Source organism: Lepus europaeus, chromosome 19 (assembly GCF_033115175.1).
Source record: "Lepus europaeus isolate LE1 chromosome 19, mLepTim1.pri, whole genome shotgun sequence".
In the NCBI taxonomy this organism is placed as follows: Eukaryota; Metazoa; Chordata; class Mammalia; order Lagomorpha; family Leporidae; genus Lepus; species Lepus europaeus.
In genome coordinates, this window is record NC_084845.1 from 35,082,452 (window position 1) to 35,096,119 (window position 13,668).

The 13,668-nt window shown below is 37.7% G+C and overlaps 1 protein-coding gene across 1 annotated transcript in view; it reads right to left on the reverse strand.

Annotated features, from left to right (window-relative positions):
• The window catches only part of ITFG1 (integrin alpha FG-GAP repeat containing 1), a 267,258-nt gene that overhangs the window by 120,005 nt on the left and 133,585 nt on the right, over positions 1 to 13,668 (reverse strand). Inside the window, exon 10 of the mRNA XM_062177430.1 lies at positions 7,339 to 7,511. Coding sequence (XP_062033414.1) covers positions 7,339 to 7,511 — 173 coding nt within the window. The remainder of the gene's footprint in view (positions 1 to 7,338; positions 7,512 to 13,668) is intronic.

Sequence of the window (13,668 nt, forward strand, 5' to 3'; positions counted from 1 at the left end):
AATGGCTGCAATGGGTAGGGCTTAACCAAGCTGAAGCAGGGATCCTGGAACTCCAACCAGGTCTCCATCAAGGACAATAGGGGTCCAGGTATTTGGGCCATTCTGCTGCTGCCCCAAGTATATTAGATGGAAGCTGAACTGAAAGGTCAGAGCTGGGAATTTAATCCAGAAATGTGAAATGGGATGTGGGTATCTTAACAAGCATCTTGAGGGCTAGATCTACCCCATTACAAATGTTTTGAAGCTCCTTTCTATATGCTGGTGAGTCACCAGGTAAAAAGCTTATTCTATCATAGTATATTGATGCAAAACAAAGTTAGCAATGCACTTATCTATGATACAGAAAATGCTTACAGCATTTATTTTGGAAGCAATAGTGGAAAAGTAATGAAATTTATCAACATAATTTGTTGGGAAAGACTAGTATACATAATCATAAATCATTTACTATTCATTCTCTGTAATTAATGATGTGTTGTCCTATTCACATAAATTGCTCGTGAGAATGATTCTCCTGACCCATTCGGTAAGTCATAATTTTTGACTGCTTTCACAGTGGTAACTAGTAAGGACTCTGCAATGATTAAATTCCAATTCTGTCTTCTTCACTTCTGAAATCAAGGTGGCGAGTTATGCAAATATGTTTTTCTAGAAGACAGCACAAAAGAGAAAAGGCAAAAAATGTGAGGGAGTGAGGGAGTGAGGAAAGAGACCAGGAAGAAGATCTACAGTTTCCTTCCTCTGTTCTAATGTGAGCGTCAGAAAAACAAACAAGTAAACAAATGAACTGTACTGGAAAAGTATCTTTTATAGAGATGGCCTTCAAGTACTTTTAAAATTTATCCTTCTATGAAATTTTTAGGTCAAATATGTATGTTGATTAAATTTACAGATAGACTTGTTTATCCAACTAAGTGTCAAAGCAACAAAATGAAGATCATGAAAAAGAAGACAGTGTAAATCCTCTATCTCAGAAAATAAAGAAGTCATATGCAAGAGAAAAATCAGATTAGCACTAGACTAGCAAAATATCAGAATTTAATAAAGTATCTTTTAGGATATGAAATAAAATGATTTTGAACACTGAATCCAATACTGATTCAAGTTGGCATGCAGGCTGGAAGAAAATAATGAAATTTTCAGGCATGCAAGGTCTCAGAAAGTCTGCAGAATTACTTGATCATGTACCCAGAAAAACAATACATGAATTAAAAAAAGAATGCACACATACTGTTCAATGGTGATACAAGAAATCAGCAAACCTTGTAGCTACATGTAAATAACCATTGCAACAAAACGTAAAACTCAATCACCCCATCACATCACTGATTGTAGCCTGAATGTGGTGGGGGAAAGAGAACCAAAGTGCACTAAGGAGTTTTTCTTACATACTAAGTCTTTAGTTGTATGTTTTAATCATTTGAATACAACCTCTATGATAAAAAGGGGAAAATTTACAATATATAACCCACCTCAGGAACTATGAAAGGAGGAAAAATTGAATGATACAATAGAAGACAGAGAAGAAAAGCATAATGAATATAAGACATAAAATAGCAAGAATAAATCAAATCAATGTGACTACTTAAAAATAATACTAAATTACTAGTATCATAGTAAATACACAGCACCTACATTATGCCGGGTAGTGCTGTATGTTCTCTGCATGCAGTAACCCTGTAAGTTGGGTACTACTGTTCTTCTTATTTGACATATGTAAAGCTTACTTGCCATGATCAGACAGCTAATAAATTGTAGACCCAAAATTTGAATCTAGGTTTCACAGTCAAAGCTCTTAACCATTAACCACTATTCTGCCTCAGTAACAGGGTTAAACTGTGCTCTTAGAAGACATCCAAATATTAAGGTTTGAAAACTTTCCAACATGTGCTCCATTTTCCAGTTAAGATTTTTGAGATTTATCCATGTCTCTGAATATTCTTTCTTTGGTCATTTATTATTTTATTGCTGAGTAGTAGAATATGAAGGTACTATAATTTTTTTATATCTATATTCCTGTTAAAAGACATTTATTGGTTTCCAGTTTGTTGCTGTTATAAATAAAGCTACCCTGAACATTCTGGGATAAATGTTTTTGTGAATTTAAATTTTGATACCTTTTGCATAAACACTTGAGAGTGGAAAAGCTGAATCACAGGGAAGGTATGCATTTATAAGAAATTTGCCAGTCGCTGTGGCGCAGCAGGTTAAAGCAGGTTAAGGCCTGGAGCACTGGCATCCCATATGGTCGTTGCTTCTAGTCCCAGCTACTTCTGAACTAGCTCTCTGCTGTGGTCTGGGATAGCAGTAGAACATGGCCCAAGTCCTTAGGCCCCTGCACCCACATGGGAGACCCAGAAGAAGCTCCTGGCTTTGGATCGGCACATCTTTGGCCATTGCTGCCATCTGGGGAGTGAACCAGTGGATGGAAGATCTCTCTCTCTGTCTCTACCTCTCTCTGTAACTCTGTTTTTCAAATAAATAAAATAAATCTTTTTAAAAAAGAGACATTTGCTTGTTTTCTGAAATGACTGTATCATTTTATATTCCTATTAAAGAAAGTATGCAAGTTTAGATTGTTTTATATCCTTACCAATATTTGGTGTTACTGGTTTTAGCTGTAACCATGCTAATAGGTGTGATACTGGGTGTGAAAAAGCATATCATAATGGTTTTAATGGCATTTTCCTAATTATCAATGATGTTGGACCATTGGCCATTTACATGCCTTTCAACTGAATTGTCTTGGCACTTTGGGAAAACCAAATCAGTTGATCATTTATATACAGCTCTGTAAAGGGAATTCAAAAAGGTCATGGAATTAAAATAAGGAATAAAATGGAATGTAAAAATTAAGTATATTTTGCTTTAAAAATCTACACTTAAAAAAAAAAACACACACACACATACACACTTTCCATGAACTTTCTGAAGAACCTTCTAGTTCTGGACTGTTCTATTCAACTCTTCTTTAAACACACCCTTACGTGAACACGAGTCTTGATGAGTACAACTCCACAGTAAGCCTTTTTAAAATTAATTAATTTGAAAGAGAGTGAAAGATAGTGAGAGCATGTGTGAGAGAGCACTCCTATCTGCTCATACACTCCTCAAATGCCTGCAATGGGTGGGACTGGGCCAGACTGAAGCTGGGAGCATTGTGCTCACTGCAGATCTCCCATGAGGGTGCCAGGGAATAACTTGAACCATCACTGTTGCCTCCAAGAGATCATGTTAGTAAGGAGCCAGGAGTCAGAGGTTGCGATCAAATCCAAGCATTATGATAAGAGATGTGGGCATCTGTTTTTTCATTTATTTATTATATTTTTTATTTTTTGACAGGCAGAATTAGTCTGAGAGAGAGAGACAGACAGAAAGGTCTACCTTTTTCCGTTGATTCACCCCCAAAATGGCCGCTATGGCCGGCACCGCGCCGATCCGAACCCAGGAGCCAGGTGCTTCCTCCTGGTCTCCCATGCAGGTACAGTGTCCAAGCACTTGGGCCATCCTCCACTGCACTCCCAGGCCACAGAAGAGAGCTGGACTGGAAGAGGAGCAACTGTGACAGGACTGGTGCCCCAACTGGGACAGGACCGGTGCCCCAACCGGGACTAGAACCCAGGGTGCCGGTGTCGTAGGCGGAGGATTAGCCAAGTGAGCTGTGGCGCCGGCCCAGATGTGGGCATCTAATTACTAAGCTAACCACACATACCCCACAGTTAAGTCTATAAATCAGGTGGCATGAACCCTCCATCTTTCTTGTTTTCTTTAAGATAATATAGCTAATCTAGATCCAATGTTTTTTCATATAAATATTAGGGTCAGCATGGTAATCTGTTTGAGGAAGTTTGCTGAGATTTTGATTGGATGGAATTGTATTGAATCTATAGATCAATATGGAGAAAAATGAGACAAGCAGTATTGGGTATTCTGTTGTGTGATTAAAGTTTATTGTTACATTTTAAAATGTAGTTTAATTATTCTTAGCAGTGTTCAGAAGTTCAAACACTGGAACGCCAACCTATGTGACAGAAATCCAAACATTAGCTATCTAATCTGGGGATTAACCAAAATGGTAGCATGAGAGAATTTTTAAGGGTGATGAAAACATTTTATACCTTGAATGGAGCATCAAACTGTGTATTTAAGATCTTTGCATTTCACTGAACATAAATTTTTATTTTAAAAGCACCACAGGAAAGTTGAAAATGAAAGAAAATGTATGGAAAATGCTGAGAAAATGAAGTAGTGTAGAAATCATGTAATTAAAAGATTCAAACATTAAACAGAAAAAAATGAGATATTTCCTTATTAATAAAAGGAGAAAGGATTACAAAACCTTATGTAATCCAAAAATTGATAAAACAAAAAGTTGAAAATTATATATTTTTGTGATGGAAGATTAACATACTTTGAAATCACATAATAATTAAATTAGGGCATATCTAGTATTTAAATAACATAAATAATATGAATTATATTTAAATAATAATTGAGTTATCAAACTACCAGAAATACCTCAACAAGTTTTTTGAGTACTGCTTAAGCCATATTTGTATTTGCAATAACTGTAAAAATAAACAATAAAAATACAGACCCAAACCTCAAAATAACAACCAAAAATAACTCCCCAAACATACATATGTGAATATTTCCTTAAAAAAAAAATCTTCATGGGGCTGGTGCTGTCGTGCAGCAGTTTAAAGCCGCAGCCTGCAGTGCTGGCATCCCATATGGGTGCTGGATTGAGTACTGGCTACTCTACTTCCAAATCAACTCAGGTATGGCCCAGGAAAGCAGTAGAAGATGGCCCAATTGCTTGGGCCCCTGCACCTGTGTGGGAGACTCAGAAGAAGCTCCTGGCTCTTGGCTTTGGATCTGCTCAGATGCGGCTGTTGTGGCCATTTGGGGAGTGAACCAGTGGATAGAAGACCTCTCTCTCCTCTCTCTATCTCTCCTCTTCTGCCTTTCAAATAAATAAATCTTAAAAAAAGAAAAAAAAAAAAAAAGGAACATGAAGGGGTTATATCTACAGATTCAGAGGAAAATAAAAAACTCCAAAAGAAATGTTACTTTATGCCAATAAATCCAGTATGTAGAAGTAATTATTAAAGACATGATTTGAAAACTAATTGCTGATAGAGTAAATAATGTTTAATGTTTAATAAACTTTCTTTGAAATTAACAGAGCTGCCAGTGTTTTAACTTGCCATCTGGAAACATTTTTTCCCTCTTAATTAATGAGGTTTCTTTTTCATTTAGTATGGGATTAAGAATTTTACCATAGGATTCCTTAGGACAGAACAGGCACTCTTATCACAGAAAAAACTGGGTCTTTACAGGTTTCAATGACTGAATCTGCAGTGAAGGCTAGCCAACATAGCAATATGGGTTCTTTTTCAATGATGAGGCAGCATGAGTTATCAGCCAGGACGAGATCTCAAAACATATTTTGGCATCATTTTATTTTGCCATACCATATTAAGCTAATTCAATATTCTTCATTTGAAGTACAAAAGCTATTGGATAGTATACTATGATAGAAATAGCATAAAATGAGAATGAAAAGCCTGATACGATACTCTACCTTATAAAAACTGATTTATAAAATCACATACTGGATATTCCTGCTCAGGAGGCAATAATAAATTTTATTAAATCCAGCAATGAAGTGAATATTATTGTTAAATTCAGTCGCCTAAAAAGACATCATTTCTGTTGTACTCCCACCTTCAATTTAATAAAATACCCTTGGCAAAAATATTGAAGTATTTTCGAATCTTCAAATAATGTCCAAAATAAAGCAATTTTACATTTTCTTATTTTTATGTGCCATTTATACTAATATTCAATTCAGAAGTTTCTTTGGTTATATTACATTTGCTCCATACACATGTGATATGTGTATATAAACTGTATAACAACATGATGATCATGTCCCTGGAAAACTCTGTAAACACAACTAACAGCTGTTAAAATTTCAAATCAAAGTCCCAAGAAAAATTTAAGTACAGATCTACTACTTATACATGTTTCCTTAAAAACTAGATTTTAGAGAATATTGCTATTACAAGCAATAAAAGGTCCAGTTTTTTCTGGGAGACATTATATTATGACAAAAGCCTGATAGTTAATGTAGAGCTGAGTCATTACTAATTCCAGGGTCAACATATGAATTAATACTTGGAACAAATCAAGGGCAGATAAATGATGCAGGAGGCAAGAAATAATAAGGGCCTCTATTTGTGGGGTGATGATCAAACAATAAGGGATTAGAATTCAGGGACAGTCATACTTATGGAATGTGTCAAACATCAGGCTAATTATGAGGTTAACTATATAGGTTATACTTCTGTACTTTAAATAAGAAAAAACAGTGGCTGTAGCATTCAAAATCATTGGCAATGTCATAAATATACTCAGCACTTATATATGTAAATAACATCAATGGTCATGTTGGAAGTTCCAATGTTGTTATGAAGTAATATTTACTCAAAGTCAAATCACTATTTGCAGAGTATCTTACAAAGTGGTTCATTCACTTTTACTTTGTTTAATCTTTACCACAACTCCATTATGGAGGTACAACTATTACTTTCAGTTTATAGAGGAGGAGTTTAGGTCATCTGTCCAGAGTCACCCAGATGGTACATGGCTGGATTGAGACTGAAACTGAAGCTTGGGGCTAGCTTTTTTTTTTTTTTTTTTTTTTTTAAGATTTTATTTATTTAATTGAGAGGCAGAGCCACAGACAGTGAGAAGAGACAGAAGGAAAGGTCTTCCTTCCATTGGTTCACTCCTCAAACGGCTGCAATGGCCAGAGCTGTGCAGATCCGAAGCCAGGAGCCAGGAGCTTCTTCTAGGTCTCTCATGTGGGTGCAGGGGCCCAAGGACTTGGGCCATCTTCCACTGCTTTCCAAGGCCATGGCAGAGAGCTGGATCAGAAGAGGAGCAGCCGGGACCAGAACTGGCGCCCATATGGGATGCTGGTGCTGCAGGTGGAGGATTAACCTACTGTGCCATGGCGCTGGCCCCTGGGACCAGCTTTTAACCACCATTGCCTTTAGTCTGAAAATTTGAGTCAGTTGTTTAGAAAAATTCTGGATCTTTTAAAGATTAAGTTCTGTTGAATGAAAATTAACTTTTTAATTTTGATTAGATAATTATTTTTGTCTTACAATGATGCATCTGAAAAAGACAAAGTACTCTATGCAACTGGGAGAAGTTCAGGGATCAAACAAAGAAATAGGAACTGAGCTCATGAAGTTTCTTCCTTAAGGGACTGTAACTCAGTGAAGATATTTCACAAATGTTTATCAGTTGATTGAATTCCCATACCTTCCAGATGTATTCTTTAGTATAGCCAGAGCATCTGGATAGCCATCCATGTTGTAATCTCCAATATGAAGGGTAATTGGCATTGATATTTCTGTCAGTCGCTTTTCACTCACAAATGGCACAAAGCCCCAGAGTGTGCCCTTATTGCTGAAATTCTGTAGGACTGGAACCCACTGTGGATAAAGAGAAAAATATTAGACTTCACAGTAATTTTTGAAAACACATTCACAATTTGCTGAAGAAAGAATCGATTAAAATGTCTCAAGATAAGCATCATTTCACTTCCTTATCTGAGCAGTATGGTGGAGTATTGCAATTTAATGAATCTTGATGTGAATGGAAGGGGAGAGGGAGCGGGAAAGGGGAGGGTTGCGGGCAGGAGGGAAGTTATGGGAGGGGAGAAGCCATTGTAACCCATAAGCTGTACTTTGGAAATTTATATTCATTAAATAAAAGTTTAATAAATAAAAAAAGTAGTTTTTCCTTAGAGTTTATCACTAGTCATCTTTGCTTGAACTGGCACATAGCCTTTAGAAAATTTATTTATTTTTTAAACCATAGGAATTTGGGACTGAACTGATACTAATATGCATCTAGTTGAATTGTTCAACTTAAAATTCCTGTTGAGTGGAATTACAACCTCAAATGAGTATTTTAAAAAATTCGTGCAACTGGTAATATTATCTAATAGTGATGGCCTTTCAGAAGGACCGACTTAAGAAAAACGAACATGAAGGTCTCCTTGGTTCACCTTTATATGAAGAATCTTCCAAAAGTCCATGGAAGATACATATTATGAAAACTATGCACGGATTTCAAAATTTTTGCACCCAAATAAACTTGTACTAAGTTGCTATAACATGCCTGAACAGATTCTAGCTTGAGGCACTAACGATAAGATACCAGGTTGAAAAAAGCCCCTATCAGCAACATGGAGCTCCGATAAAATTATAGTTAAGAATAAACATCAGGCAGATGATGCTGTGGCGTGGCAAAGCTGTTGCATGTGATGCCAGCATCCCATATGGGCACTGGACTGTGTCCTGGCAGCTCCACTTCTGACTCAGCTCCCTGCTGATGGCTTGGGAAAACAGTGGAAGATGGCTGAAGTACTTGGGTCCCTGCCACCCATGACCCATGTGGGAGACCTGAAGGAAGTTCCTGTCTCTTGGTTTTGGTATAGCTCAGTCCTGGCTGTTGAGGCCATCTAGAGAGTGAACCAGCAGATGTAAGCTCTATTTTTCTCAGTCTCTCCCTCTGACTTTCAAATAAATAAATCAATGTTTAAAAGAAAAAGAATAAACATCAAATTTAGAGAGAAGCTGGGGTGGAAGAGTGGTGAAATCACTGCTGCTTTACGCAAGTTAAGGGTGACATTGCTTCAAAGAAAGCAGCAGTCACAAATGGAAAACTCAGTCTAAGAAGAGAAGAGACAGTGTTGAAGATGAAGCCTGCAGAAGCAGACTGACTATATTTAATTTGGGAGGAAAACATTAATTTTGTTGCTGCCATAGGTGGACTGACAATTAACAGCAGAAACAGTAGCCAACACCATAGACATGTTAATTATTTTAGCACTGTGGCATATGGGTAAAGCTTCTGTTGCAGAGTCTGAATCCCATATAGGTGCTGATTCATGTTCTGGCTGCTCCACTTCTGTTCCAGCTTCCTGCTAATGCACCTGGGGAAGCAGCAGAGGATGGCCCAATTGTTTGAGTCCCTGCACCCACATGGCAGATCCAGAAGAAGCTCCTGGCTGGCCCAGCTCTGGCTGCTGCAGCCATTTGGGGAGTGAACCAGTGGATACAAGATCTTGCTCTGTGTTTTCCTCTATCTCTCTCGCTGAAATGCTGCCTTTCAAATAAATAAATAAATCTTTGAAAAACAATTTCTGTTTATTTGAGAGGCAGAAAGAGACAGACAGATTCCATCAGCTAGGTCAGTCCCCAAATGTGCACAACATGTGGGGTAGGCTAGGCCATAGCCTGCAGCTGGAAACTCAATCCAGGTGTTCTTTTTGGCTGGCAAGAAGCCCAATTACTTGAGCCATCACTATTACCTCCTAGGGACTGTGTTTGCAGGAAGCTTGATTCAAGAGCTCCAGGGTGAACAGTGAACTCAGGCTCTCCAATATGAGCCAGGAATGTCTTAATTTGTATCTTAACTGTTAGGCCAAATGCCTGGCCACTGAAGCATTTTTCTTTTTTTTTTTTTTTTTTGAATTTTACAGAACTAGGATGGGATGCAACATGGTGTTACCAGTACAATTCTGAAGACAAAGCACAATGAAAGCAATGACCAGCAAGAAGTAAAAGTGGTTTAGGGAAAGCAAAGTCAGACTGGTCAAAGGTACATGTCATGGAAACAGTTTTTTGGACATTACAGCATCTGGCTCGTTGACATTCTAGAGGTTCATAGAATATTGCAATCTGCATATTAGGAGACTCATTTTATAAAGTTAGTCACAGTTTCAGCACAAAATTGCTTGGGAAAGCCTCACCAGAGTCTCTCTTCACTAAAAAATGCTCCTCTTAATTCCTCTCATGAAACAAGGGCAATTTTGTGAGTTTTTTCAAGGGAAAACACCTCACAGTCCTGATTTGACTAATTCTGACTTCTTTTTGTTTCCTAACCTTAAAACATGCTTAAAAGACACTCATTTGTCTTAAAGTACTAATCAAAAAAGACTGCAATTGTCATAATTAAATTTCCAGGAACCTTAATTCTTTAGGAATTGCTTATGATTGCTTAAACAAATCACTGAACTTGATGGTGCTTATATTTAAATATAAAGTTTATATTTTTATCTTTTAATCTCATTTTCTCACAAACTCTCTGAAGTCCACTTATACACATTTGTGATTTTATTCAAGACTCTTGAGCCAAGAAGTTTCTGAGAATTTCCGAACAATATTGACAAGCTCTGTCTGCTATTAACAGGTATTTCTCAGCCAAGCAGGATGAGCTCTGTCACTAAGAGAGCTAGAAGCTGCATTTTTAAATTTTTGTATTTCTATACTGATTATAACAGAGGGAATAGACTGTGTTCAAAATGAGCTTCTGGAAATCCCCTTCAATTCTGTTAGATAAATCTTTTTTTTTTTTAAATAACGTAACCCAAACTAAAAACCTGAGGAGCAAAAATCATGCCATTAAAATTATAGAATTGCCAATAATTAGCTGACAGTACAGATGTAGCACATGACCTGGGGATGTCTCAACAGAAGCAGGCACAGCTGACTTGAAATGGCAGAAAGTCAAACCTAACTGTACATTTTCTTTCTTTCCCCTCTAAGCAGGTGACTTATTTATATAGCTGCAAGCAGAAGTACAATAAAAAATGGCTTCTGGGGCCAACACTGTGGCATAACAGGTAAAGACGCCATCTTTGACACTGGCAACCCACGTGGGTGCTGGTTTGAGTCTCGGCTGCTCCACTCCAATCCAGCTCTCTGCTAGTGGACTGGGAAAGCAGTGGAAGATGACCCAAGTGTTTGGGTCCCTGACACCCATGTGGGAGACATGGATGAAGTTCCTGGCTCCAGGGGAGTAGATCAGCAGGTGGAAGAGCTCTCTTTCGCTCTTTCTCTCTTACTCTCTCTCTCTGTAACTCTGACTTTTAAGTAAACAAATATCTTTAGAAAATAAATGGCTTCTTAAAAGAAGGACTAGTAAACAAAATATTTCCAACATTTCATAAGTTGTCCAAAGAAAGTATAACTTTCCACAGTAAATGAAAATGACAAAGACATGCTTATTAAAAATGAGTTTTAAAACTCTGGTCTGTAACTTTAATAAGTTTTCATTCTTTCTTCCAGCAAAATAAATAAATTACTGGGGCCAGTATTGTGGCATAGCAGAAAAAACTGCCACCTGCAAGCTGACAACCCATGTTGGAAGATCACTTTTTCTATCTCTCGTTTTCTGTAACTCTTTCAAATAAAGGAATAAATCTTCTTCTAAAAACTACTGTTATATATATTATCAAAATGCTTCAATACTAATCATTGGAATTTGGAAAAAATTGTTGGTTTTGTTTTGGCAGAAAATGGGAAATTTCACAAAATGTAATTATTATAAATTTCTGAAGATGATGACAGTTTACCAATGAGGATAAACCACAATGGATAAAGTATTCATATTAGGGTAAATGTATTAAGGCCTAAAAGGTATTTTTCTTTTTCTTTGTTTTCTTAAACATTTATTTATTTGAAAACATGAGTTTATATATAGAGACGAGAGACACAGAGAAAGATCTTCCATCTGCTGGTTCACTCCCCAAATGGCTGCAAAGGCAAGGGCTAGGTTAGGCCGAAGCTAGGAGCCAGGAGCTTCTTCTGGGTCTCCCTTGTGGGTACATGGGCCAAGGACTTGCGCCATCTCCTGCTGCTTTCCCAGGCAATCAGTAGGGAGCCGAATTGGAATTAGAGGAGCTGTTACTTGAACTAGCACTCACGTGGGATGCTGGTGCCAGCACTGGAAATTTTTTTTAATGTGATAATGTGATATTCATGAGAAACTGCAGAACTTTGGCATTTACTTTTCTAGGGAGATGACTGGGTAAGTTTAAAATACTGTTGTTTTTTTTTTCCCAAAAAGATTTATTTATTTATTTATTTATTTATTTGAAAGGCAGAGTGAGAAAGAGAGAGAGAATGAGAGTGATAGAAATATTCCATCCAATGGCTCATTTCCTAAATGGCTGTAACCACCAAGTCTGGGCCGGGCTGAAGGTAGGAGCCAGGAACTCCATCTTAACTTCCCAACAAGGATGCCAGGGGCCTGAATACTGAGATCATCTTCTATTGCCTTTCCAGGTGTACTAACAGGAGCCTGGATCAGAAGCAGATGTACCCTCTGATATGGAATGCCAGCACGGCAAGTGGAGGCTTAACCTGCTGTGCCAAAACACTGACCCCAAGTTGAAAATATTCTTACAGTAGTTGGCACTTTTTTTTTTTTTTTTTTAAGATTTACTTATTTATTTGAAGGGCAGAGTAATAGAAAGAGACATAGCAAGATCTATTGGCTGGTTCATTCCCCAAATAGCCATAATGGCCAGAGCTGGGCCAATCCAAAGCCAGGAGCCAGGAGCTTCTTTCAGTTCTCCCTTTAGGGTGCAGGGGACCAAGCACTTGGGCCATCCTCTGTTGTTTTCCCAGGTCGTTAGTCAGAAGCTGGATTGGAAGAAGAGCAGCCGGGACTAGAACTGAAGCCCATATGGGATGCCACCACTGCAGGTGGCAGCTTTAACTGCTATGCCATAGCATCGGCCCCAGCAGTCTTCACTTCTTCAACAGGCTATAATTACTATGTTTACTTGTATCTATGAACAAACAATGAGGTATTACTTTTAAGTGATTTACACTTTAAAAATGTTCAAGATGATAAACTTAAGGTTTTAATAGTTAAATACTTTTAGAATGCTGACTACATAAAGATCTTTTTTCTTTTACTGCTTGAGTATAAAATGCGATGTTCCTTATCCATAAGGGCTATAAAAGTCAACATGTTATTCTATCATTTATTACTCCTCAAAAAGAAAACAAAACTGATTTATTCTACTACTATCATATCATTCCTTTATTAATCCTCTAGTGTGACTATCAAGCTACAGGTAAAAGGTCACCATGAGAGAATGAAGGAGATCTAAATAACAGAAATAAATGCACAGTTAGTGAGGTGGGCATTTGTTCAAGCAGTTAAGATGCCTGCAACTCACACTGGGGTGCCTGAGTTTGATTTTCATCGCTAGCTCCAGACTCTACCTTCTTGCTAATGCAGACCATGGGAGGCAGCAGTAATGGCTCAAGTAATTCCTGCAACCAGTGTGGCAGATCTGGATTGAGTTCCTAGCTCAGTCCAGTCCTGGCCATTGTGGGCATTTGGAGAGTAAACCTGTTGTGGTAAGAACTCACTCTCTGTCTCTCAAACCTGAACCCTATCAACCAGAACAAGAATAGTTTTGAAAACAGGTCTGATGTTTTTCTATACAATTCTTTATTTGGTACAGTATGCTTTACCATATTCTGGCACATAAAATGCTAACAGTTCAGATCATTTAATTATAGGACCCAGAAAGGATCTTTTCTATCAAAACTGATTTTTTTTTTAAAAAAAGATTTATTTATCTATTTAAAGTGCAGAGTTGCAGAGAGAGAGAGAGAGAGAGAGAGATATCTTCCATCTACTGATTCATTCCCGAAATGGCCACAACGGCTGGGGTTGGCCTAGGTTGAAGTCAGGAATCCAGAAATTCATGTGGGTCTCCCAGGTGGGTTGCTGGGGTCCAAGCACTTGGGCTGTCTTTTGCTGCTTTCCCAGACACAT